Source organism: Nyctibius grandis, chromosome 5 (assembly GCF_013368605.1).
Source record: "Nyctibius grandis isolate bNycGra1 chromosome 5, bNycGra1.pri, whole genome shotgun sequence".
NCBI classification, from domain to species: Eukaryota; Metazoa; Chordata; class Aves; order Nyctibiiformes; family Nyctibiidae; genus Nyctibius; species Nyctibius grandis.
Window position 1 is genome coordinate 23858332 of NC_090662.1, and position 25820 is coordinate 23884151.

The 25820-nt window shown below is 38.8% G+C and overlaps 1 protein-coding gene across 2 annotated transcripts in view; it reads left to right on the plus strand.

Annotated features, from left to right (window-relative positions):
* MOV10L1 (Mov10 like RNA helicase 1) overlaps nt 1-23685 on the plus strand; it is a 35457-nt gene extending 11772 nt beyond the window's left edge. The window contains exons 9-26 of one of the 2 annotated variants that reach the window (XM_068401643.1): nt 614-808; nt 1510-1624; nt 3092-3269; nt 3902-3972; nt 4323-4414; nt 5173-5231; nt 5767-5882; nt 9356-9452; nt 10422-10600; nt 11113-11259; nt 13993-14114; nt 14899-14998; nt 15439-15603; nt 17056-17229; nt 18004-18153; nt 19670-19777; nt 22689-22826; nt 23590-23685. In XM_068401643.1, the coding sequence (XP_068257744.1) occupies nt 614-808; nt 1510-1624; nt 3092-3269; nt 3902-3972; nt 4323-4414; nt 5173-5231; nt 5767-5882; nt 9356-9452; nt 10422-10600; nt 11113-11259; nt 13993-14114; nt 14899-14998; nt 15439-15603; nt 17056-17229; nt 18004-18153; nt 19670-19777; nt 22689-22826; nt 23590-23685 (2302 nt within the window). The remainder of the gene's footprint in view (nt 1-613; nt 809-1509; nt 1625-3091; nt 3270-3901; nt 3973-4322; nt 4415-5172; nt 5232-5766; nt 5883-9355; nt 9453-10421; nt 10601-11112; nt 11260-13992; nt 14115-14898; nt 14999-15438; nt 15604-17055; nt 17230-18003; nt 18154-19669; nt 19778-22688; nt 22827-23589) is intronic. The other variant, XM_068401644.1, reaches the window with a different exon arrangement.
* Nucleotides 23686-25820: the final 2135 nt, after the last annotated feature.

Consider the following 25820-nt stretch of genomic DNA (forward strand, 5'->3'; position numbering starts at 1 on the left):
TGTGCTAATATCTTTTGTCTTAAGTTCTTTAGAAACCGATCTGAAGAAACTGTTCCCTCTGATTTTTCGCCCCCCCCCCCCCCCCCCCCCCCCCCCCGTCATTTCCCAAGCACTGCTTAGACATATAAAGTGAGTTTTTCAGAAATAAAGGATCTTTCCTACTTTCTCCACTTGGTGTGTTTACAGTTAGGGTTCAGTTCTGAGTAGCCTTAAGCAAGGTGGAGCAAAGCTGTTGCTGCAAACAGTGAAGGTGTATGCTTCAGGTTCCTGTGGAAATGTTTGGCTAATCTTTTTCAGTAACAGTAATTCCAAGATGTTCCTTGTGACAGAAGTATTAATTCTGTATCTAGTATGTTGAGGGAAGGGATTTTGCTCTTTACCCAAGCTTTTGATGAAATTGGAGTTTTGAGATTTTTACTCTTTTTTTTAATTATTTATGATACCTGGATTGAACTCAGGGTGGGGAGTAAGTATGAAGAATTACCCTAAGTTAGTAGTTCTCATATGTTACTGAAATGAGAATCTACAATTTTATTTTTAAAAATACTTATGGCTGGGGATAATAAAGTGTGAACATAATGGTTTTAAGAACATAACTTCTGCTTGCTTGAAGGAATCCTGGGTACAGTAAAGACCTCTTGTTGCTTGGTTTTTCTGATTTTACTGTTGGACACTATATTGAAGCCACTGTAACAAATGAAGAAGAATTACTAATAGCACCTGTGGAACCATTTTCTCCAATAAAGCCTAAAATTATTCCAGAACCTCAGCCAAGGAAGACAACAGTGGTTACCCCTAAATACAGAAGGTACTGTGAATTAGATCAAAAAATAACACTTACCTAATACTGCTCTGTTTGATATTGCTATATCTGTTCTGTAATGCTGACAAAGAAAATGTGAAACTGGGAGAGTGTACATGTTTGTATATGTATGTTGTAAACAAGATAATTGTGGACATTATTGATAGAAGAGGTTGTTCTAGTAATGAACCGCTTGATTTCTTTGTAGATTTGTCAAACAGGAGCTCTTTCTACTATATAATGTGGTGATAAACAAGATAAACACTGTTACATAGTAACCTACAAGTAACAATTGTGTTAAGAAAAAGATGGAAAATTGGAAATAGTTTTCTCAGAGTTAGCTTCTTAACTCCTCAAGCAACTTTGACATCTATATCTGATAAATGTTTCTCTTCTTTCATTCAGAACTTTTTGTTTTGCCAGTAAGCTTCCATTATACTTACAGTATTTGCTTAGTTATAAAAATATCCCTAAACTGAAAAAGCAGACAGTGTTTTCAAATAGTCTGTAACTGGAACACTTATCTTTCTTCCCAGTATAGCAAACTTCCCAGTGGTCACTTTGAAGGAATCATTGGGTCTGTCATGAGGGGGGCTGTGTGTGTGTGTTTTGTTTTAATAGCCTTGATGATGTGGCATGTTAATTAGCTGTTTTTCACATGTATAATTTGAGAAAGCTAAATGGTACATCATACACTTTTGTTCTAGAAATCGCAGAAAGCAGTTGCCAACTTTTCTCCCGTATTATAGCGTACCAGATGAGTTAAGAAAATGTGTGGAGCAGAAGTTAGACATACTGACCTTTCAGCCTCTCCTAGCAGAGGTATGCAAGTGTAGTTTTATATAAGAAAATATATTTTATGCAAGTATGTTTGTTCAAGCTGTCCTTAATTTAGAAAAAATATGTAGCCCTTAGTATAATAGAAGATGCTGTAATATGTTACCAAGTAGACTTAAGACTTTAGTCTGTATCCGGTAACTTCTGTGGGTTTCAGTCTGTCACAGAATCCAAGCTTACAAGAGCACAAATGGGTAAATGTGAAAAACTGAAAAGGTAGTAAAAGTACACTGGGGGGAGGAGAGGGGATATTACAGCAGCTGAACAAAGATTCCTCTTCGCTGTCACTTTTTAGGTATCATTGGAAAGAGTTTTTGGGGTGTCAGAACAGTAGTCCAGCAGTTGTTTCATAGCAAATGAAAGCAGAAATTCTTAAATTGTTACAATAACAGGATTCTTTTCTGGTTGTTCAAAACTGGTGTTTTTTTCTAGAAGTCCTCAAATTTAATTCACTATGGCTTGTTCAAATTCTTCCTGCAAGTAGATTTCAGAATACATACAAAAAAACCCCACATCACCTTAAGTCTAACAGTGATTCCTTCTCCAAAACTTTGTCCTGATTTCTGGTAGAACATGGCTGCAACTCACGCTTTTTTTTTTTTTCCCCCTAACTTTTTAAGGACTTATGAGCTCTGTCTGATACTTAATTTTTCAAAAATGTAAAAGGCTATATTGTCTGCTTTTTAAACAGCTCACACAACCTGCGGTCACAGCATTAAGACAGCAGATTAGCGATCCTCTCTCAAAAAGAAGATAAAACTCAGTAGTGTTTGAAATAATTTTATACTGAAAGTCTGCCATTAATGGTAACTTTTTTTAACCGTACCTTAAGTTCTGTCCAGTACTGGTGACTGTTAAGTCTGCTCCAGAAAGCACTGCTCATTTGCCTTGTATTTGAGTGAGAAGATAACAAATAGAAAGCATTCCATGGTATCAGTCATTGATTAGATAGAGGTTTGTACCATTGGAGAATCTCCCTCAGAGCTTAATGCATCTCACTGAAGTGGTAAAGTTCAGGTTCTTTCAGCTTGCCTAAGTTGTATAATCATCAGCCAGGGCCAAGACTGACATGACTCTCTCTTCACACGTCTCTGCCCAGTGTATTTAGATTTTTGTGCTTTCTGGGATTGCTGAGCGTAGAATTCAGTTTGTAGACTGCCCCTGGATTCAGATGTTGAAACTGCCCATTGTAGTAGAGAGAGAGACTTGGTTAACTCTTTAGCTGACTGGCTATTGTACCTGAGCTCCAAGGACTATTCTAATTCTGCTTTGACTACTGGGGGAGTTTAAAATATTAGCTAGTGTATAGATACATGTATTTAGGTGCCTTAATTAGCAACCCAGTTGCTGTGCAGTCTGTCTTAAGAGGTGTTTTGTATGATGTTAAGAATAATGGGTTCCATATCTTAGTGTAGGAGTTACAACAATAATGTATACTGTTTTGGTTTTCAGTGTCTTAATCTGGATAATTATAAAGCAACCTTTTCTACTCTCTTGTGGCTTGAAGAGATCCATGCAGAAATGGAAATAAAAGACTTCAACATGAGTGGAGTTACTTTGAAAAGGAATGGGAACTTGTTAGTGTTGGAAGTGCCAGGAGTGGAAGAGGGCAGACCTCACCTGGTTACAGGTAGTAATTAATGTGAGATAAAGCCAAATAGCATGTTGATCAATACTTCCAGTGCAATGCAATACAAGCTCCATTTCTTACTCATTTGTTTAAAGAAGTCTTTCACATATTTGAACACCAAGTTATTAACCTAGGCTGCTAGACAGGTGAACTGTGCTGTTAGTATCTCAGTGTGAGTCTTCACAGTGGCTGCTGTCTGAAGCAGCATTGCATGTGTCTGTTCTTATGCATGTTCTGATACTTTCGGATTTTTCATGTACAAATTTGGTCGGGCTTTCAGAAAAAATAAACTCTGCAATGTAGTAATAACTTACGACAACAGGTGTATTGAAAGCAAAAGCTGGCAAAGTAGTTAAAATTGAATTCAGAATCTCAAATAATATACAAGATACTGTTTTCAGATGTCTAATGGCATCAATATTAGATGCCTTTTAAAATGTAATATACAACTGCGTATGGCATTTCAGAACAGTTACTCACGAATACAGCAACTTTGCTGAAGTTAGTTAACATCTAGCATCCTGCAAATTCCTGGTTTAACCATGCAAAAAAAGGAAGAAATTAAGTGCTGCTGTGAGAACTTTACTATTCCTTCTAACAGTATGTTGCCTTCTAACTTTGTTTACAATTAGGTGATAAGGTGATACTGAAAAGTCAGGTCTACTCTGAGCATATAATAGAGTACGTTGCCTATGTTACTGAGGTAAGCAAGGTCCGTCTCCTGTTGAAAATACTGTGGTCCACAGGTTTCAAACGGGAAGTTGGCAATTCATGGAGTTACAGACTAGTTTAACTTGACTTTTGGGAAGCTAATTTGTTTTATCTACATTTTAAGTGGTGATTTTTTGAAGACTTTGGCTTCCCTCTTCTTTCTAGATTATAATCTTTACTTGCTCTGAAAGCACTCGTAATGTAAATATGCAATATGTTGATAGGTAAATCTAGGTGGTGTTTTTGGAGGTGATGAGCGGGTTCAGTGCTTTCAGAGATGTTTCTTTATGTTTAAAGTACTAAAACTTCATCAATAAGCTGACTTTTTTATCTTTGCAACAGATATGTAATGAAGATGTTACTCTTAAATGTAATGCAGACTTTGAACAGGCTTACAACTTGGAACCCATGGATGTGGAATTCGTTCACTGCAGGTATTTTTATAGGTTTCCAAAAAGCTGCATTTAATGATTCCTACAGTAAAGTGACTCTTAAAATATACATGACTGTCAGTTGGTTGTTTTGATGGATACAGATAGGAGAAGGACATAATTAACATCCTGCCAATTCTTTCACCTCTTTTCCTCAATACACATTTGCCATTACATTCATTGGTGAAAGACTGCAACTGTAGTCACAAGTACAAAGAATTCTTGTCTTAAGCTTCTCTGAATGATTGCACCAATGTCAAGCACTGAAATGGTGGGGGAGTTGAGGTGGAGTGTTTTGGTTTTGTGTTTTTTTTCTTTGTTTTTTTAAAGAAAAAAAAAAAACATGGCTGCAAGACTATGCAAAAAAAAATTGCTGATGTTAAGTACCCATCCTTTTGTACTTCTGTTTTTTTCATGGGATGTTATCTGTACAGAGTTGCTTAATCTTCTCTGTAAAATCAGCTTTGCAGATAACTTCTTTGAAAGACTGTCTAAGTCTGGTCATCTGTGTCATACTGCATCATACTGAAGAGCTAGAGAACATATGCATCAATGTTATTCATAGCAAAGCTGTTGATTGGCACTTCTGCAGCGTATTTCTCAATAGATGCTTCTTTATATAAAAACACTTGTTTTAAACTCCTGGTTTTATATGCACTGGTGCATAGTAAAAAATACCAGATACCTTGTAGGTGTATGCTGTTGTAGTTTATGGAAATGTAATCTTTACTTTAATCTACAAGTTTGTATTCTGATAACAGGATTACTAGCAGGCGATGCCAGTTCGCAACTGAGCAAGCTATCTACCTGGGTGAAAAAGGTACACTTCAGTTTACTTAAGTTGTCTAGAGGAGTTTGTTTCTGGGGAGTCTTGTGTTTTATATTGCTTTCACATCAGGGCATACGAAGAAGAATGCATTGTAGTTTGTTCTTAGAGGAGTTTTCTGTACATTTGAAAAAAAAAAAAAAACAACTCTGAGTCTAGAGTAGGTGTCATCAGAATGATTTCATCTGTTGGCTATCACAAGAGAGAGGAGTGGAAACAAACTGTTGTAAACTGTTTGAGCCAGTAAGAACTGTAGAAATCATAATGTTGTGATAACAGCAAGTGAAATGGCAGTGTTCTGTGTTACTTCAGAATTTACTAAAAAGCACTGATCTCCTGTTTTATGGTTGCGTAGGACCATCTATATGAACTTCACACAAGTCTGTACCACTTTTATGTTAGTTCTGATAACCCAGTTCTTGCAACTCAGAGCAAGCTGATATATCAGAGTAATGTTAATCAGTGAAATGGGCAAAGTGTTTGTGTGGCTTTCAAATTTCTCTGCCTTCTTTCTCCTCTAAATTTGAAGTGTTATTTCCGGAAAGGCTTGTCTTACAATCACCACAAGCTATCAAGACCCAGAATACTACTGAGTATTGTGTTGTTGATGATGGCCTTGAACAGTGTTCCCAGCAGGAAAGTAAGGTATCTATTCTGTAAATTTTCCTTAAAATGCTGAATACCATTCAGATTGGTAACAGATACCTACTGCACAGCTATTGTTAGAAAGGGATTGCATGATGAAGTGTCAAAGAATCAAAATTGTTTTCTGCTGCCAGAAGTTTGTTTGCTGCCTGGGGATGGGGAATTTTATGATAACTGATACTATTAAGTTAACACTCCCATCTCAAATGAAAAGTGCTTATAAAAAGACTGATTATAATTGGAATTGTCAGATTTGCCTTAGACTAGTTTTTGTAGCTACTGTTGAGAGATACTCAATTTCTGTCACTATGGCAGGAAATAGTTTTATAATAGAAGGTAATCATCCTGTTCTGAGTAGATTTACCCAGGCTGGCTTCTTAACTGCTAGTTAAATTGTATGAAGAAAATCTAGAAATCTTTCTCAGAAAGGACTTCAGAAGGTTACTAGTCCTCTGTCCTGTTCGAAGCAGGACTGTCACCAACACTAAATCAAGTCAGCCTGGGGGCAGGTGGGAGGTGTTTCTTTATTTTTGTCTAGAGGTTCCACAGCCTCTGCATAATCTGTGCTTCACCACCTTTCCACTCAAACTTTTTCCTAAATCCCAGTATGAATCTTCCACCTGCAACTGGTGGGTGTGGTCCATTGTTATATGTAACTACAAAGAAGTTTCTCTCTTATTTTTTGTAACTCTGATTTAATCCATCATAGGCTATTAGACTGCCTCTTCACCTCCTCATGGCCAAACTAAATATCCAAGCTCTCTCAGCCTCTCCAGTTCATATCAAGAACATGATATTGGCTCATACACAGTTCTAGCATCCACAGTTACCCAGGATCCTGAAAAGGGCCTGAGGATTACTACTCAGCCAGTGTGTTCTCAGCCTGTCTTGGTTCACACAGTTATTCAGTCCTCGGTGTGGAGCTTTCCACATCTTACTGAATTTCATGAGTTTTCTGTTGGCTCTGTTGCAAGCTTTATCATGGTCCCTCTGAACTGAAGATGCACCATCAGGCATCTGAGGTATGACTCGTGATTTTGCATTGTTTGCAAATTTGTCGAGGGTGTTATTTCATCTCATCCTAGTCATTGATGAAGATACTGAATAATATTGGTCCTAACAAACAGCCCTGGGGTTCTTAGCTTTTGACCAGCTTCCAGCTGAGTATCAAACTATTAATACTCTGTCAGCCCAGTAGTTCAATCGGTTGTCAACTCGTGTAACTGTCTGATCTAGCTAATATGTCTCCTCAGGCTACAAATAAGAATGATTGTGGTAAGTAAACCATTTCAAAAGCCTTGCTGCAGTCAAGGAGTATTACAGCAACTGCATTTCTTTTGTCCATGTAATAAAATAGTCTGTCCACGTAATAGTCTCTTCATCATAGAGGAGAATCAGGTTGGTCATAAAAGGTCTGCCCATTGGTTTAGCTGTGTTGAGTATTCCTGGTCTTTCTCTTTTTCCAATGATGTGAAGGATGTGGAATCCAGAAGGATTCAGTTATATTCTCAGGGACTGGAGTGGGGTTGATGAGCTATATTTCCCTGAGTCTTCCTTGTCCATCTTAAATTGGAGCAATATTACCTTTTTCCTGCTGACAGAGACATTGCTTGGCTTGTCATGATTATTTCTTATTGTAGATAACAGGCAGCAGTGTCCACAATCGTATCAGTGTGGTAGATCACATCTACCCTATCTAGTGTCTCAAGCATTTTGTAGCATGGTCTTCCCCTTCTGTTACCTGTCCCTTTCCTTCCCATACTGTTACTTTGCACAGGAGTCTGGAGGCCTGCATGTGAGGCAGAAAGGACATTGAGTTCTTTCCCATATCATCTATCAATAAATTGTCTTCTCCTAGCCACCTGTGAGCCTTCATGATCCTTGAACTGTCTCTTCCACCACCACATTTGCTAAATCCCTTATTACTTTTTTCTTGATGCATTTTAGCTTCAGCTGTACTTCGATCTCTTTGACCTTCCTGATTTTGTCCAATTGTCCAAGCAGTGTGTTTATATTTTGCCTGTCCTTGTTTCTGCTTTTTATAAATTCATCAAGAAGCTACAAGCTTAGCTAAGCAAGCCTTCTATTGACATTTCTGATGATCTTGTGCAAGAGGATGGTTTGTTCATGATCTCTCAATAAGCAACTTTTAGCTCTCCTGGGCACCTTTTTCCCCACATGGTAGCTTCCCAGAGGGTTTTGCCTGGTGATTTCTTACGGAAACTGAGGTTTGCTCTAGAAGGGCCAGAGTTCTGACTCCACTGCTTTACTTTCTTAGCCTTCTTCCAGTCTTGCAATCTCTGCAACAAAAGCTGGTATATGGACACATGCCCTTTCCTGTATATGAGCAGCAAGTCTAGTAGAGTGTATTTCTGATCATTATGTCAGCCATTTATGTTAGGAAGCTGTCATCAACTCAGTCTAGAAATTCTAGACATTCCCTGGGTGAATTGCAACAGGTGTGTGAATGATTGAAATCTCCAGGAAGCTGGATAACCTGTGATAAGGACACTGATGACAGGTGTTTGTCAGAAGTCTCATCCATGTTGTCTTCCTTCTGACAGGGGTTTATTACAGACCACCAGACAATATTGGTGCTGTTCCATCCTCCTGTGGTAACAACTCAGACATGTCTCTGGTTTTGCAATTAATAATGTGCAGTCAAGGACCTCTTGCACACAGACCAGCTGTGCTGGTGAGAGCAGCAGCACAGCTAGTTATTGTTCTTCAAGGTGCCTGCTTCTACTGGGGCCTATGTGTTTGACTAGAAAGATGGTGGAGAACATCACCTGGATCCTTCATGCTTACCCCAGAGCTATATGACCCTCCCCTTGATCTGTTGAAGGTGTCACTGGTACCCACATGGGTAAGCAGCAAAGGGAGTAGTCAGAAGGACTAGATGAGCCTTCCAGTCTTTCCATGACATCATGGCTATGGGAAAGCAGGAAACATCTCTGGGTCATTCCTCTGTCCTGTTCAAGGAGTAATCAGCCTCATTGCTTCACTGGATTAGGATCCGTATTAAGATGATTGAGGCATCTGGTCCAGATCCTTGCAAACACCACATTGCCTACAAGGAGTTTTGTCTCCTGCTGCAATCTGAAAGAGGTGTTATCTTGCTTAGTGGTATGGAATGTGAATGTTAGCTTTTGTGGAAAGAAAGAAGTTATTCAGCCATGGCTTCAAAATGCTCATCTGAGCCTGAAAAGTATTTGTGAAATTAATGTTAACATAAGCCAAACTTCTAGAAATCTTAAATTGAAGGTGGGAATTCCTAGCACCTTCTTCTACTACTTCCCAGCACCTTCTTCTACTACTCTTATCTTTCTGTTCTCACAGTAGGTATTCTATTTAATGGGATAATGCTATTTAATGGGAAAAATTGAAACCTAGCAACTTCAGAAGTGTTAGTGAAGATAGTTGCCTGTCATCTTAAGGTTATAAATGCATTTATCCTCACTTGCTGCTTTCAGGTCAAAAAACTGCAGAACAAACAGGCAGAATGCATGACGTCAAGGGAGATGAACATAACAGATATGACGAGAGTAGCTGCACAAACAAGCCAACATGGTATACTTTAATACTTTATATTCAAGTGTAGACAGTTCAGGATTGCAATTACTTAAGTAAACAATGGCTGAGTAAGTTACCTTTTAGATGTCCTTGTGCTCTGTCTTTTAAAGACAAATTCTAGAATTCTTGGGGGTTGGAACTAGATGATCTTTAAGGTCCCTTCCAATGCAAACCATTCTATAAACAGTACTAGCAGGAAGTTTCATTGGTGTCTTTCAGTGGATTACTTAAACATCTTCAGTTCATAGAATCATAGAATGGTTTGGGTTGGAAGGGACCTTAAAGATCATCTAGTTCCAACCCCCCTGCCATGGGCAGGGACACCTTTCCACTAGACCAGGTTGCTCAAAGCCCAATCCAACCTGTCCTTGAACTCTTCCAGGGAGGGGGCAGCAAACATCTAGTGATACATTTTGTACTCAATAAATTATTTCCCAGTTGTTTACTGGAAAACTTTTGGTCATGTTCACAGTTTCCAATTTGTTACTGGGATGCTGTCTCATCCTTGGAATAGCTACTTTGCTAAAGATGCTAAAACTTCAGAAAAGTTTTCAGAAAGCCCAGATCATTCCTGTGCTTTTCTGGAAATTGTAACTTGAAAATATCAGCGGCCAGTAGTATCCCTGAGGGATCAGTTACTGAAAGTTACTGAAATTTTGCTATTCTAGGACAAAAAAGTGAGCTTGATTATAAAATTACTGAATAGAGTCTTTACAGATTGTTGGGTTATGTAATCATAGTCCTTTTCTGGCCTTCAATTTTATTAAAGATCAATACACTTCTGAATTATTAATAGCTCATTTTCTACATGCTATTCCACAAAATCAGAATTTGAGAAATTCATTAGTTGTTACCACATAAGGAAATGAAAATTTTCTGAAGCATAATGTGAATTGGAATTGCTTTAATCTACGTATGTTAAAAATATTTACGTGGAGTTTTAATATATGCTTATCTTGATTATAGTTGGTGAAACTGTGACACTTAAACAGAGAGCTGGTGAATTTTTCAATCCTGTGCTGAATGAGCAACAGAAACTGGCAGTGAAAAGGATACTGAGTGGCGAATGTCGTCCAACACCTTATATTCTCTTTGGACCACCAGGAACTGGAAAAACATTAACAGTAATTGAAGCTATTTTACAGGTAATAGTGAATGACAAATCAGTCATCTCTAATCTCTTCAGTGTTGGAACACTTACAGTAATTCTGTAAGTATCGTCACATTTTTTTCCCAAGGAGTTCTCAAAATACACTTTTTAAGATCATTTTCTATAGCTCTGTGAAAGAGGAAAGATCTTGATATGGATTTAATAGAATTCCTGAATGGCTTATTTTCAAGTCTTCCTGTCTTTGTCTTTAAAGCTTTAATGAACAGTATCTAACTTGTGATTCCAGTAGTGCATAATATATTCCTGAAGCATAGGTATATATTAATATGATAACCATGAATTAATTCTGCTGTCGGTACACTCAGTTTGAGCGTACTTAGTTGTGACTGTGAAGACTAGTGTTCTTGAACTGCAGAAGGATGGATGAATATAATGTGTATGCAAAACTCTTCTGGATTCTGTACTGAGTTAAATAAAATGGACATGTTTGAGCTATTGCTGCTTCTCTAAATAACCTTTTTTTAATGTCCATCTTCTTTAACGTAGATACATTATACTCTACCAGATAGTCGAATTTTGGTTTGTGCGCCATCAAATGCTGCAACAGATCTGATTTGCTTGCGACTGCATCAAAGCAATATGTTAAAACCGGGAGCTATGGTCCGAGTTAATGCTACCTTCAGGTCAGCAGAGGTAAATATTATAGATATCTACCAGTTAATATTTCCATTTCATGTTTTGATCTTAAAATACTGATTTAGTAATGTAACTGTCAGTGGTTATTAGGCTGGTTAGGCTTGTTTAGGATGCAAAGTGCGAACATATTACTTAAGCTTTTCCAGAAGATTAACTGAAAAATGTTGATCATAGTCCTTAGTTTGATTGTATGAACATAGAATCTTAACCTCTTTCTGGCAGTGCTTAACTCCACAAGCAGCACATACATATTGGTGGGATTTTTGATGTGGTAAGATCACAGAATCACAGAATCACAGAATGTTAGGGATTGGAAGGGACCTCGAAAGATCATCTAGTCCAATCCCCCTGCCAGAGCAGGATTGCCTAGACCATATCACACAGGAACGTGTCCAGGCGGGTTTTGAATGTCTCCAGAGAAGGAGACTCCACAACCTCTCTGGGCAGCCTGTTCCAGTGTTCAGTCACCCTCACCGTAAAGAAGTTTTTCCTCATATTTAAGTGGAACCTCCTGTGCTCCAGCTTGCACCCATTGCCCCTTGTCCTGTCAAGGGATGTCACTGAGAAGAGCCTGGCTCCATCCTCTTGACACTTGCCCTTTACATATTTATAAACATTAATGAGGTCACCCCTCAGTCTCCTCTTCTCTAAGCTAAAGAGACCCAGCTCCCTCAGCCTCTCCTCATAAGGGAGATGTTCCACTCCCTTAATCATCTTCGTGGCTCTGCGCTGGACTCTCTCTAGCAGTTCGCTGTCCTTCTTGAACTGAGGGGCCCAGAACTGGACACAATATTCCAGATGCGGCCTCACCAGGGCAGAGTAGAGGGGGAGGAGAACCTCTCTTGACCTGCTGACCACACCCCTTCTAATACACCCCAGGATGCCATTGGCCTTCTTGGCCACAAGGGCACACTGCTGGCTCGTGGTCATCCTGTTGTCCACTAGGACCCCCAGGTCCCTTTCCCCTACGCTGGTCTCCAACAGCTCTGTCCCCAACTTGTACTGGTACATGGGGTTGTTCTTGCCCAGATGCAGGACTCTACACTTGCCCTTGTTATATTTCATTAAGTTTCTCCCTGCCCAACTCTCCAGCCTGTCCAGGTCTCTCTGAATGGCTGCGCAGCCTTCCGGCGCATCAGCCACTCCTCCCAGTTTTGTGTCATCAGCGAACTTGCTGACAGCGCACTCTAATCCCTCATCCAAGTCATTAATGAATATATTGAATAGAACTGGTCCCAGAACCGACCCTTGCGGAACTCCGCTAGACACAGACCTCCAACTGGACTCTGTCCCGCTGACCACCACTCTCTGGCTTCTTTCCTTCAGCCAGTTCACAATCCACCTCACTACCCGATCATCCAGACCACACTTCCCCAGTTTAGCTGCGAGGATGCTGTGGGAGACCGTGTCAAACGCTTTACTGAAATCAAGATAGACCACATCCACAGCTTTACCATCATCTATCCACCGGGTAACATCCTCATAAAAGGCTATCAAGTTGGTTGAGCAAGACTTCCCCTTGGTGAAGCCATGCTGAGTGCCCCTAATGATCCCCCTATCCTTGATGTGTCTAGAGACAGCACCAAGGACAAGTTGCTCCATCACCTTTCCGGGGATGGAGGTGAGGCTGACTGGTCTTTAGTTACCCGGGTCCTCCTTCCTGCCCTTTTTGAAGACTGGAGTGACATTCGCTTTCCTCCAGTCCTCAGGCACCTCTACCGTTGCCCACGACTTAGCAAAGATGATGGAGAGTGGCCTAGCAATGACTTCCGCCAGCTCCCTCAGCACCCGCGGGTGCATCCCATCAGGGCCCATGGATTTATGGACGTCCAGGTTGCTTAATTGGTCCCTGACCCAGCCCTCATCAACCAAGACAGATTCCTCCTCTATCCTGACTTCTTCTGAGGCCTCAGGGGTCAGGTTTTGACTTAAAAAGCAATCCTAAAAATCTGTGACTGAAGTCAAGCCTTTGTCTCCAAATTAAGACTACTTACACAGAGAAGTAAGCAAGTAGGATTGTCATCTTTAGACAGTAGACATACATTGTGTGTGCATTTTATATATATTTATATACATTTACATGTATGTATAGGAAACATCCATATGTTCAATTTTGATCTTTACAATAAAGAAAACACAGTTTTCTTGCATGCGTACTACTTTAGGCAAATTAATGAAGAATTCATTTTGGTGCATGAATAGGTCTAAATCTAGGTTTTGCTCAGCTTCTAAAATAGTTCTCAGTGGACTTTTTTTAATCACAGCATCAACCAGGCTGGAAGAGACCTCTGGGATCATCGAGTCCAACCATTGCCCTGACACCACCCTGTCAACTAGGCCATGGCACTAAGTGCCATGTCCAGTCTTTTCTTAAACACATCCAGAGATGGTGACTCCACCACCTTCCTGGGCAGCCCGTTCCAATGTCTAATGACCCTTTCTGAGAAGAAATGCTTCCTAATGTCCAACGTGAACCTCCCCTGGCAAAGCTTGAGGCTATGTCCTCTTGTCCTATTGCTAGTTGCCTGGGAGAAGAGGCCGACTCCCACTCCACTACAACCTCCCTTCAGGTAGTTGTAGACTGCAATAAGGTCACCTCTGAGCCTCCTCTTCTCCAGGCTAAACAACCCCAGCTCTCTCAGCTGTTCCTCATAGGTCAGACCCTTCAAATTAAAACATTTAGTTTTAGAGCAGCATTTTGTTTTACAAAATACCTTTTTGTTTCTGCAGCAAATTGATGACATGGTGAAACCTTACTGCGAAGATGGTGATGATATTCGGAAAGCATCGTGGTTCAGGATAATAATTACTACATGCAGCAGTGCAGGAATGTTTTATCAAACAGAAATACGGTAGAGTACTATCGATAGGAATATCACTGAGATAGCTGAATGCTACAAAACCCAGAGCTTTTAGATATCCTCTGTACTGTAACTTGAGCTGCTATAATTTATTGCATGTGCCTCTATTTTGAAGTGGTCTTCCTAGCAAACCACTTGGTCTTAGTAATATTTCAGCAGAGACTTTCTCTGTGGTAAATTGAAGAATTATCTTGAATAATGTTAAAATTTTTTGACATGATAACTTCTCCTTTGCTACCAGTGGGAGACTGGGAAATTATATTGCTGTCGTATTTTGAGCCAAAATGTCGCACTAAAATTTATATTGTGTTTGGTTTTTATCAAGTCAAATTTACTAACTGTAAACAACTACCATGTCAAGTGCTGTTAACTAAAGATTCCTCTGATTTTGATTTAACTTCGTAAAAGGACATGCTGAAGCCTAACTGGCTTGAGTTGTTTGGTAGAAACAAAGCCTGGGGATTGTCTTTGCTACACCAAGTGCATTGTTCTAATAAAATAGCTGAAGGAGGCTGAGAACAAGGAAAGCTTTTCTAAGTGTCTTAACCTTGGTATAAACAGTGCTTTAATTAAGATAACCAGTGGTTGTGTATATCAAAGTATGTATGCGAAGTCAAAGATGACAAATTAGAGTTACTGGGTTGTTTTTTCAGTGTTCCATGTTGGAAATATCCCTTTGCTCTGTGTGTGTGGAATTGCTGAGGTCAACCACAGGGTGGCAGAACGAACTAATTTGAAAACAGCCCTGTTTTGGATTAACGTTATTTAATTCTAGACTTGGACACTTCACTCACGTGATTCTGGATGAGGCAGGGCAAGCAAGTGAACCAGAGAGCCTGATTCCTGTTGGGTTGATCTCAGAAGCTAATGGACAGGTAGTTCTCTTAGCATCATTTACTGAAAGGAAAAAAGTTTTGGTTTACTGTTTTTATTTTTGTGAATGATGTAGAATGCAAGTAGCCATTTCCTGGTAATGAGTATGGAATTCTGAGTACTTGTAATGAATCTTATCCATGTACAATATCCATTTCCCACACTTAAATGAGTTGGTTTACATCTAAAACGAGTCTAATTGGTAGGACAGGATTCAGTGTGTGAAAAATGTCAAAATAAAAATACGCTTTCTTAGTTTAAGAAAACAGTGTACTTCTGTGCTGGGCCTAAGCCTTCTTTGCAAACAGATTAGATGTTTGGAGGAAAGCAGAATACTTGATATAAATTGACTTTTACATTCTGAAGTGTTTGTTATTGAAACTACATTTTTTAATAACTGTTTTAATACAAGATGGATTTTTTTTTTTAATTGCATATACAGGTAGTTCTTGTTGGAGACCCAAAGCAGTTAGGGCCAGTAATAAAATCTAAAATTGCACTGAATTTTGGATTAAATATGTCCTTGCTGGAAAGACTGACATCAAGAGAGATATATCTGAGAGATGAGGATGCTTTTAGTGCCTGTGGAGCATATAATCCTTTGTTGGTAAGTAAAACTACAATTTCAATTAATTTTTTTCATCTAAATCAAAAAAGAAAAAACTGTGGTTCCTGCTGTTTCCTTACCACCTTTTTGCTCCCTAATGCTTAGTGGTAAGTTTAGCTTGAGCATTAGTTCTTTAGGAAAGCTTGATTATTTTGAGTATATACTCTGAATAGCAAGGATGCTGAGCCCTCCAGCATGTTAAAACCCGTCTTTGAAGGGGTTCTCTATTCTTAAGCAGAATAAGTCAAATATGGTGCACAAAGCAGAATTCTAAATAATGGCTTAAAACTCCCTTCCATCTCCATTGTCCACGTTTACCATAACTTTGTTTTCCACAAATAAACAAGTACAACTTCTACTTTTATCATAAAAAGACAAACAAAGACTCCTTTTTAATCATAAAGATTAATTTTGCAAACATCGTGTTTCAGGAAGGGAAAAAAAGAAACTGTTCCTGTTTCTTTATCACCTCTTCCTCTGAAGGATAGCTTCCCAAAACTCTTGTGAAGTACCTAAAGTCTACGTTAAATGGCAGAGGTAGCATAGTACATAAATGCGCACAGGTGTTTCAGCTGCTTTAAATTATTGTCTGAATCTGAAATATAGGGCTAAAGTTAAACTTACTAAGATGCTTTCCCATTCTCATGGTAATATACTTCGAAGAATTAAACTGATGATCATGTAAGCAGAGGAGGAAGGAAATCTGATGGCAGATTTAAGGGGAAAAGCGGGGGTGTTTGGCCCTAGGCTTTAGGTTGGGTTCAGCCTACTGAAAAACCTGTCACGCTTCCTCCTAAAATCTGTTACAGCAAACTTCTTTGTTGTATTCCTTATGTAATGCTTAAGGAGAATTGGCGTAGTGAGAGAACAGGAAGTGTGAGGGCTTTAAGGATACCATTAGACTTGAGTATCATATGTTAGTCTTTTTACAGGATGTATTTTTTTCAAGCTGGTTGTTACTGACTGGGATGCTTCCTTAAGGCCATTCTTTCATTTAAAGACAAATACATTTCTGGTTTCTAAATCCAGCTTCTATCAGCTGTTCTGATGCTCCCTTTCTGCCTGTCAAGACTTCTGCAAAAAACAGGTTGCATCCATGGCAACCCCATTAAAAGAATATGACTCTCTTGGGGGGGAAAAAAAAAAAGTGCCTATAGATCAGATGTCTTAAGAAACTGGAGAATGACCAATTCATCTGTCACATACTTACAGTTCTTTTTGGTTTTTTTTTCCTTTGGAGGGGAAAGAGATGGTCCTTCCAAAAACTGCTTTATTTGGTATTTACTTACAGAAGATCACACCTGCAGTTTTTGCATTTAATACAGTTCTTTGGCAGCTTTAGAAAAGCTAAATGCTAGAGGATGGTAAGGTAGTATCTGCTTGGGAGCTGTGTACTGTGAAGTCTGAATAATTATCTGTCTCAGTTACGGATTTTGGGTTTTGTCTTTGCAGATCACAAAACTTGTAAAGAACTACAGGTCACATTCTGCATTGCTTGCTTTGCCATCTAAATTGTTCTATCATAAGGACCTAGAAGTTTGTGCAGACACTTCAGTAGTAACTTCTTTGTTGAATTGGGGGAAATTGCCCAGGAAGGGATTTCCATTAATTTTTCATGGAATAAGGGTATGTAAAATGTTCATGTAGTGGAAGTATGAATAAGGAGGCCTGATAGAAATTTACTGATGTAGTAGGTGAGTTTTCTTTAGAATGAATTCTAGAAAGGATATGAAAAAGGATAAACTTTCTTTTGCAAATAATGTGACTTCCTGACCATCTGGTTTTAGAAACAACTACTGAAGTCAAATGTTTGCTAAGAACTTGAGCAGCTGCCCATTGGAGTGTATTGTGGAGACATTTTGATACAAATTCAAATTCATAGCAGATTGACCAAGATGGAGCTACAGTTAGCTGCCTTTAGATTGCTTTTGATGAGAGCTTGCTACATTAGAATGAATACAAGCCTCTAAAACTAGAGGATTATTAAGCCTTAAGTAGGCAGGGCAAAAATAGTACTTTGGAAAAAACATTTTTCTTTAGCCTTCCAAGATGTTAGTAAAAAGTGGTAGTACCCATTGCTTGGAGAAGCTTGGTTTTGAACTCTTCTACCTTGCACAAAAGCAAGATAGCAGCATGTTAACAAATCTTATTCTGAGTTGAGATTTATTTCCTTTGTTGCGCACTTGAAGTACTGCTGTCATATAAATTATCCAGCTTAAAAAAAACACTATAAAATGTTAGGTGGTAGTTCCTCATTGGAAAGGAAGTATAGCGAAGAGAAATTGCATATAACATTACTTCACCTCTTTTTGCATTTAGGATGTATAAGAATAATCTGTTAATAAATACATAGTCACTTCTGCACCTGGTCTTCATTTAGTTTCATTTACCCTAATACAGGGCAGTGAAACACGTGAAGGTCACAGTCCTTCATGGTTTAATCCGACTGAAGCAGTTCAAGTAATGCAGTACTGTTGCCACCTTGCTAAAAATGAAAACACTGCAGTGTCAGTGACGGATATTGGAGTGATTACACCATATCGTAAACAGGTATAACTGATGTCTAAGAACTTCGAAGTTGCTGTATTGCATCTTGTGGTTTTACATTGTGGCTGTGCTTTGTTAAAGCAGGGAGGCATATCTCAAAACTTCGCTGTTGTGTGTCATATTACATGGTGTATTATCAATCATAATGATGTTTCCATTGAAATCTAAACCTAGAGAAAGACAGCAGTAATGGCATTCTACATTTTTTTAGCTTTAAAAATCAGGAAATTAAGGAGACATCTGCTTGCAGTTTTGGAGACAGAAGCAGATTTTTCCCTTGTTGAGAGTAAAGGGTGCTGGCACAGCAATCCGATTCTGTCGCTCTTTGCACTGAGGAGTGGAACAAAAGGGAAATGTAGTGAAGTAGGTGGCATGTCACCTTGTTATGGCTTTGAGGAAACTAGAGGAATTGGGACTTTTTAGCTGTCCCATAGTCAGACTTGAAGTTTGTGCTGCTATTTAAACCTGTAGAGAATGTTGAATGTCAACTTCAAATGCTGTGCTTTATTTTTAAAACTATTTATATTCAAGTCTGTTAAGTATGTGATGTATGCTTTCATTTTAAAAAGAAGATTAAATCTCCTTTCATTTCCAGAGGATGCTCTGGACAGTGTGCATACTGGTTTTTCTTGGTGTTCACATCTCAGTATTCATGGCCTTGCATGCATGGGCTGGGGGAAACACTGTGAGGTGTATGGAAAAGACCAACCTGTTTTGTAGAAATCTCACTTGCAAATTAGAGCTCTGCCTGTACTGATCCTACTGGTCAGGTGTATGCACCTGCCCATGTTTACAGTTACTATTTATTTTTCAAATATTTATATGTAGTCTTGATATGACTGAACCTCTTATATTCCCTAAAACATTTCACATCACTTAATATGATTATGTCCTTCATCTGCCTATTATGCAAGACACAATAGTAATGTCTGCTTCAAGAAAATTTCTTGGAGCTCTTAAGGTACAGTCTCCAAGCAGCTTTTAGCAGATGGTAATAACTGATCCCACACATACCAGCATTCCAGTGCATGAGACTTCTTGTTCTCTTTCTCTTTTTGGGAGGGTACTTAAGGTCACATCTCACCTCTGTTTTTCACTCTGCATGATGCAGCTGGCAAGCAGAGGTGGAATCTCTGCACAGTCTTATTGAGGGGCTGGGGGAAGCTGCTTGCCCTATGACATCTGTGGTGAGCATGGTTTTGGATGTAATGCACATTGGAAGAAGAGAGTTTATGGATCTAAGTTTCTCATTAAAATCTGGATTATTAAAAATCTGTTGATTTCTGTTTAAATGATCATAGTGAATACTTCAACTTCTAAGTTTTGTGATACTTCTCAGGAAAAGTTAGTGTTTTATTTTAAAACCTTGCTAGTGGATGATGGCTAAGCTTGATGTAGGCATTCCTTGTGACATCTCTGTGTTAAATCACATGCCTGTATATGAAGTATGCCTTCAGTTTTGAAGTAATCCGCTCTCAAATATAAAAATTAATTCCTTCAAATCCTTTTTTTTTGGTAGGTGGAAAAAATTAGGTGTCTTCTGAGAAGTATTGATTTGGCAGACATTAAAGTTGGCACAGTAGAAGAGTTTCAAGGGCAGGAGTACATGGTTATCATCTTATCAACAGTATGTATATTTGTTGTGGTTCTGTGCAGAGTTTTTGTATGCATCTAATTCTCTGTTTCCTTTTTGATACAGCACTTTTAAAAGTAAAAATTTAAAGCTATATTTTTGTCAGTCTAACAGTATCTGAAAACGGAGCTTATTTTTAAGTGCATGGAAACAGTATAGCACCTGTGATTTTGAGGTAAACCTTAAACCTTTGTAGATACTCATGCTGAATTTATTTTAGAGTTTCATGTGGATAATGTACCTTTTACTTAAGTGTGCATAGGGAGAATGGAAACCAGATGCATTATAAATATTAGAGACAGCTGTGTAAATCACAGTATTAAAAAGTAATTGCTCTTTGACTTATAAAAGCTGACGTAGGTTCTTAATGTTCTTTTTCACCTTCAGTTTGAGAATCATCACTTAATGGTATACAGCTGACAACTTCCCAGACACCAATGCAGACTGTGCCTAGAAGCTGAATACCCTTTATCGCAATTTATTTTGCATTGGTAGAAAACACATGAGAGTCTGTCATGATCATCTTGACAGTACACTTCAAGTGCTGTGCTGGTTGTATTATAGGGCTGTTGCTAAAGTCTTTTCTAGGTGATAGCTTCAGATTCAAAAAGCTATCAAATGCCTTGAAGAAAGGGTCTGGGGGAAAAAAAATCCATGCTATGTTTCTACTTCAGCAGTACACTAGTCACAGGCCATCATTTTAACAGTACATCACCTTGATTCAGAGTTGGTTTTGGTTGACTACATTTGTGTAAATATGAAGGTACAGGGGCATAAACTGCATCACTAGAGATTTTTACATAACCATGAAAATGCCAGAGGTATTTCATTTCACTCTGTAATAAATGGGTCTTTCAGAAAAGTGCTGACAACAGGGAGCATTCAGGAAATGTGGGAAGATGCAGATGTTTGTGGATTTGTGTGGAGCCCATCCCTTGCATTTGACAAAGGAGGAAAGAGGATTGTGGCACAGAATACTGGGAGGGAGTTGCTGTTACTGTGTGGAAGCTGGCAGTCCTTGTCTCTCACCTTCTTTTGCAAACTTGATGACCAATATGCTTCAGCAGATGTCTTTTTTCTTTTTTTTCTGAAAGATCTCAGTGCGTGTTACCTGCAGATGACAAAGATGTATTCGTAGTTTTCAGGCAAGTGTAGAAATCCTATCTAGCAGCTGAGACATCAGGCTTCAGAAGACTCTGAGGCTGAGCTGAGTTTAGATGCAGTTCTATGCCAGTTCCCTCTCTCTTAATGCTAGATATTACTCCAGTGCATGCACATATCTGTGGTATTTGAATTCACAGGAAAGCCCCATAAAGGGAAGAAATACAGCAGCTTCTTTATGTCTTTTCTGTCCTTTGTCTTCTCAGGCATGTAAGATTATTGGCTGGGGCTCTTGACAGGAGGCTTTTCTTTGTGTTTCTGAGGAGAAATCCATGTGGAGTCAAGAAGTGTAACCAGCAGCTGATAAGTCAGCTGATAGCTGCTGAGGCTTTTTGCAGACAGCTTCTTGCTACAGCATATGTAATACCAATCCCTTATATTCTGAGACAACATCCATCAAATGTGCACTGTTGTAGGCACGCTGAACTCCTGGACAGAAGTAAAAGTCTGTGCTGGATCAGTGGAAAAGATAGTTGGGAAACTTTAGAGAAAGGCTAACTTAATACTTTGAACATCAGCAAGTGATACCAGTTCAGTGTACATGATTGTGTTTGAGGGTTTAGACTTTCCTTTGGTGGGCATTATGGGCCCTATAGAGCTGTATTTCTACAGTGTGGACTTCAGAATACAAAAAAAATCTGCATATGCGTGCTTTTTTCCAAATGATAATGTGGTTTTGGTGAAGTAAGTAAAAGATTTAAATGTTTGGAATGTGGAGTTCCTCAGGTGTTTGTGACCTGGGATCCCTCAGGACTATTCAAGCATGTAAGGTACAGGCAGAGCCTGTATAAGTCTGAGTAATAGCATGTCAGGCAAACTGATCAACGGAGGAAGTATAGACCAGGAATGCATAGCTGAAGATAGGACCAGTACTGGACTACTTTTAATGGGAGTACATAGGATTTCTAGGAGAGAGGAGGATAAAACAGCTGTGTAAACAACCAAAGCACTGGAAAGCAGGGTGAATGTGGGGATGGAGGAACAGTTGTTTTTTGGAGGTTCTTTTGTGGCTTGGGGGAAGACTTTGTGGGATTTTCTTGCTTCTTTTTTTTTTTTTTCTGAGGGTAGTGGTACTATGCTTACTTTCTTTCTTCTGTGTCAAACAATAGCTTCTCAATCCAGCATTGTATCTCTCTTAAAGTAGTTCTAGGTATGTACTATGCTCCTATTTATAAGAACTTATTATTTAGGTCATGAAAATTTTCAATATCAAAGATAGGTTCAAATATGGATTAAATAGAGGTGAAAATTCAATGAGCAGTAGTTAGAGCACACTAGTTGCTTTGGCTGTTTTTTCTACCCTAAGTCAAAGCACACTGAGACTACTGAAGGTGGCTTGCAGAAAGACACTGTGAATTGTCATTCAACTGTAGGAATTAGAATACCAGCATCTCTAGCATTTCTTCTACTAAAAAGATAAAATCGCTGTTTTTATAAAGCAGTTTTGGTATCTTTTGTTTCAAATTACAGTGGGTAGTCCTGATGCTAAAATAAAACTAATACACTATTCTCTTGAAATTGCTCAGGTTGCATTAGCAGCCTGTTGGAGAACAGACCTTCTGTGGGAAAGCCAATGGTGGGAAATAGTTAGCTAGCTGAAATTTGGATTATTAAGTTAACTTGTGCATTGCTGACATGAGCTGTGGGTTGCTGCAGTAAGCAAATATTATGTTAAAAGTTACACTATGGCTAGGTAAGTCTTTCTCATTATTCTATTTCTAAAATTATCCGTAATTAATTTTAGGTGCGATCTCATGAAGGCGTATTTGGTGATGAGAAATACTGTTTGGGCTTTCTCTCTAACCCAAAGAGATTTAATGTAGCAATTACTAGAGCAAAAGCTTTGCTCATTGTTGTGGGAAATCCTCATGTTCTTGTGAAAGTAAGTTTTGTTTTTATATTTTTGAATTGCATGTGGTATTTGCCACAGTAAATGAATGATTTGAGGGGTTAATCTGATGAGGGAACATCAGATTATGTTAAGAATTGGTATGCTGTCCTCAGTCTGCATTTAGGAATATCTGAACTCCATAGGTTCCTGTAAGTATGGACAGTTCAGGCACCCACACAGCAGACTTCCAAGCACAAAGGAAATTGTAATGCTGATCTGTGCATACAGGCTCCTACCTCCTTTTTCTGTGTAGAAGAGGTCAGAACCTCCATGCTGAAGTTCTCCAGCAGCTTACAAGTCCAGTAAGCATGTTCTGAATAACCTTATGCAGTCAGATTCTTCACAAAATGCAGTTGCTTCACTTTATAAATGGAGGGTGGTAGAAGTGATTGTTCCCAATTAATGTAACAGCGTGCCAGGGAGGCAGTCTCCTTTTGAACACAAGCATGGTCCTTCCATAGGAATAAGGTGAGCTTTTCTTAATATCTGACTTTCCAGATAAGAAGGAAAGCAGTATTCCAGAAATGGTCTGAATAAAAGGTTTAGTCTCCCCACACCTATGTGCAACAAATGTTACTTACAGCAGCTGTAGATATCTTCTTCCCATGCTGCACCATGCTTGCACCATTTGTAGAGTTCTGTTTCTGGAAAAGGTCCTATTAAATCTCCTGCATTCATATGCCACATTGACTTGTTTGAAAATTCACTTCACAGAGCAGCATGATTTAAATTAAACATTCATCTTCTCTTGCAGGATCCCTGTTTTTGTGCGTTGTTAGAATACAGTTTAATGAATAAAGTTTATGTAGGTTGTGACCTGCCTTCGGAGCTGGAATGCCTGCAGAAGTGAGTGTCTGGTCTTCACTTTAACCTTTAACCTTGCTAGATGTGGATCAGTTTACAATATTTTTAAAGCTAGTATCATTGAAAGATTGATAAATACAACAACCTGTGATATCATAGTAAGATTTGATTTTGCATTCTTAAGTACTGTAAACATAGTAACATGTAACATAACCATATTTTCTCCCACCTCATAAGAGTCTGAGCATTAAATATTAAATAAGAGCTGTTGTTGGCTTTGGTATTTAACATATCCCCAAATGATGCATTATGTATTTGATGAACATAAGGATTTGGGAGTGGGGGGTGCAGGGGAAATGTTTAAGGAGACTTTACTGTAATTAAAGAAATTAGCTTGAAGGTTGATTTAAACATGTCCCTTCTACTAACACATAATACATTGTTAAATGGATATTATCTACTAAATGAAACCTCTTTTTTTAATCAAAATTGTTGTTCATGGAAAGGTAAGCAAAATTTGTATCTCATTCCCTTTAATTGACAGGTGTGACTAGTTTTTCAGTATTCAAGATGCACTCAGCCCTCATGTGTTTTGAAGCTAAGAATACCTAACCGAAATTCGGTCTTGAGCAAATTCAGCACCTTGTGCCCTCAGCGAAAGGCACATGTTCTGAAATGGTTGGAAGTTTCTGCAAACAAGATTTTTAATACTTTTTTTAAGAAGCGAAATAGTAGTGGCAACTTATTTGCTTTTCTGTTTAAAATGTATATGACTTTATGCCTCTGCATAGAACAGTATGCCTGAATCCTCTAAGCTTCAGATGAAAAATATTGATGAACACTTACATTAGCTTTTCCTTATTCTATAACTTTTTGAGCTTCACAATTTCATCAGACTTTTGTAGTCCCCCCTAAAACTGGACCATCCCAAGAACATATATGTCTTGTAATTTTGTTGTGGGGAGTGTTACAGTAATACATCCATGGTGTGAACAGGAATGATACATTAATATTTCCCCTTGACTGATGTTGAGTATCTTAAGCCAAGCATGCCTAAAAACCCTACTTCCAGTTTTAAGGCCTTTATATACAGCTGAGGTCACAAAGGATATTCTTGGTTTTCCACTGCAGTCCAGCTATCTGCTGTGCTGTATGTGAGCAATGCCTCGAATGATGGGTTAAAAAAAAAAAAAAAAAGAAAATTAAAACTGTGGTTTGCGTTTCTACAAATACACTGTAAAATAAAGTATCTTGTTTTATTTTGACAAAATTAAAAATAACTGATGGGTTAGCAGTATTCCTGCTATCAGCTTCATTGGGCACTGTGCTGTCCCCTTAAACAAGTGTTTTTCTCTTTTTCTTGTCCTCTCCTTGGTGATTAAGTCTTGCCACACAACACTTTAGGAATAGTTGGACAACTAGCCACTGTGTTTAGGAACTGCCAGTGCAAGACGGCTTTCTGTAACAGAGGAAGTATTTTGCATAGGACTATAGCCTACAGAGAAACGAATGGAGGGGAAAGAAAGATAGTGAGATTTTGTTTGTTTACAGCGCACTCATCACTTCCATTCCTGGTATGCACTGTACTACTTTCCTCTGCGATGCACAATATGTAGATACTGCAATTATAAGATGGCAAATGTAGTAAAACATCAAAGCCAGGTATTACGCAAGGGTATGCTGTACTGTGACATACAGTGTGGAGAACACTGTGTGAGTGTATCCAGTCTGAGTCACAGCTGTATTTGAGCAGCACTCTTTTCAGCTCAGCCCCTTTGGCATGGTATTATGCTGCTTAAATTGCTTTCCCTCATGACAGGCCAGAATAGATGGTTTGTGTTGTTGCAGTATGATGCTGAAAATACCAGCATTGATGATGCCATGCCAATATTCTACATCAAACTCGGGAAGTTGTTTAACTAGGAGTCTGTCCTAGTTATTGCCTACTGAAAGACCTCTTGCTTCAGGATTGTGTTACAACGTACCACATCTCTCAAATCACTGTTTAGACCTACCGCTGCTTAAACTTATTGCCAGCCTTGCTCTTTGGCTGTGTGCTCATGCTCTCTTCAGAGAACAGTGAAGAGATCGTAATGGAGATGGAAAAAAAACTGACAACTCTGTCATGGCTGTTTTCTGATTTATTAATTCCTTGCCTTACTAAGAAATTAGAGAGGGCTT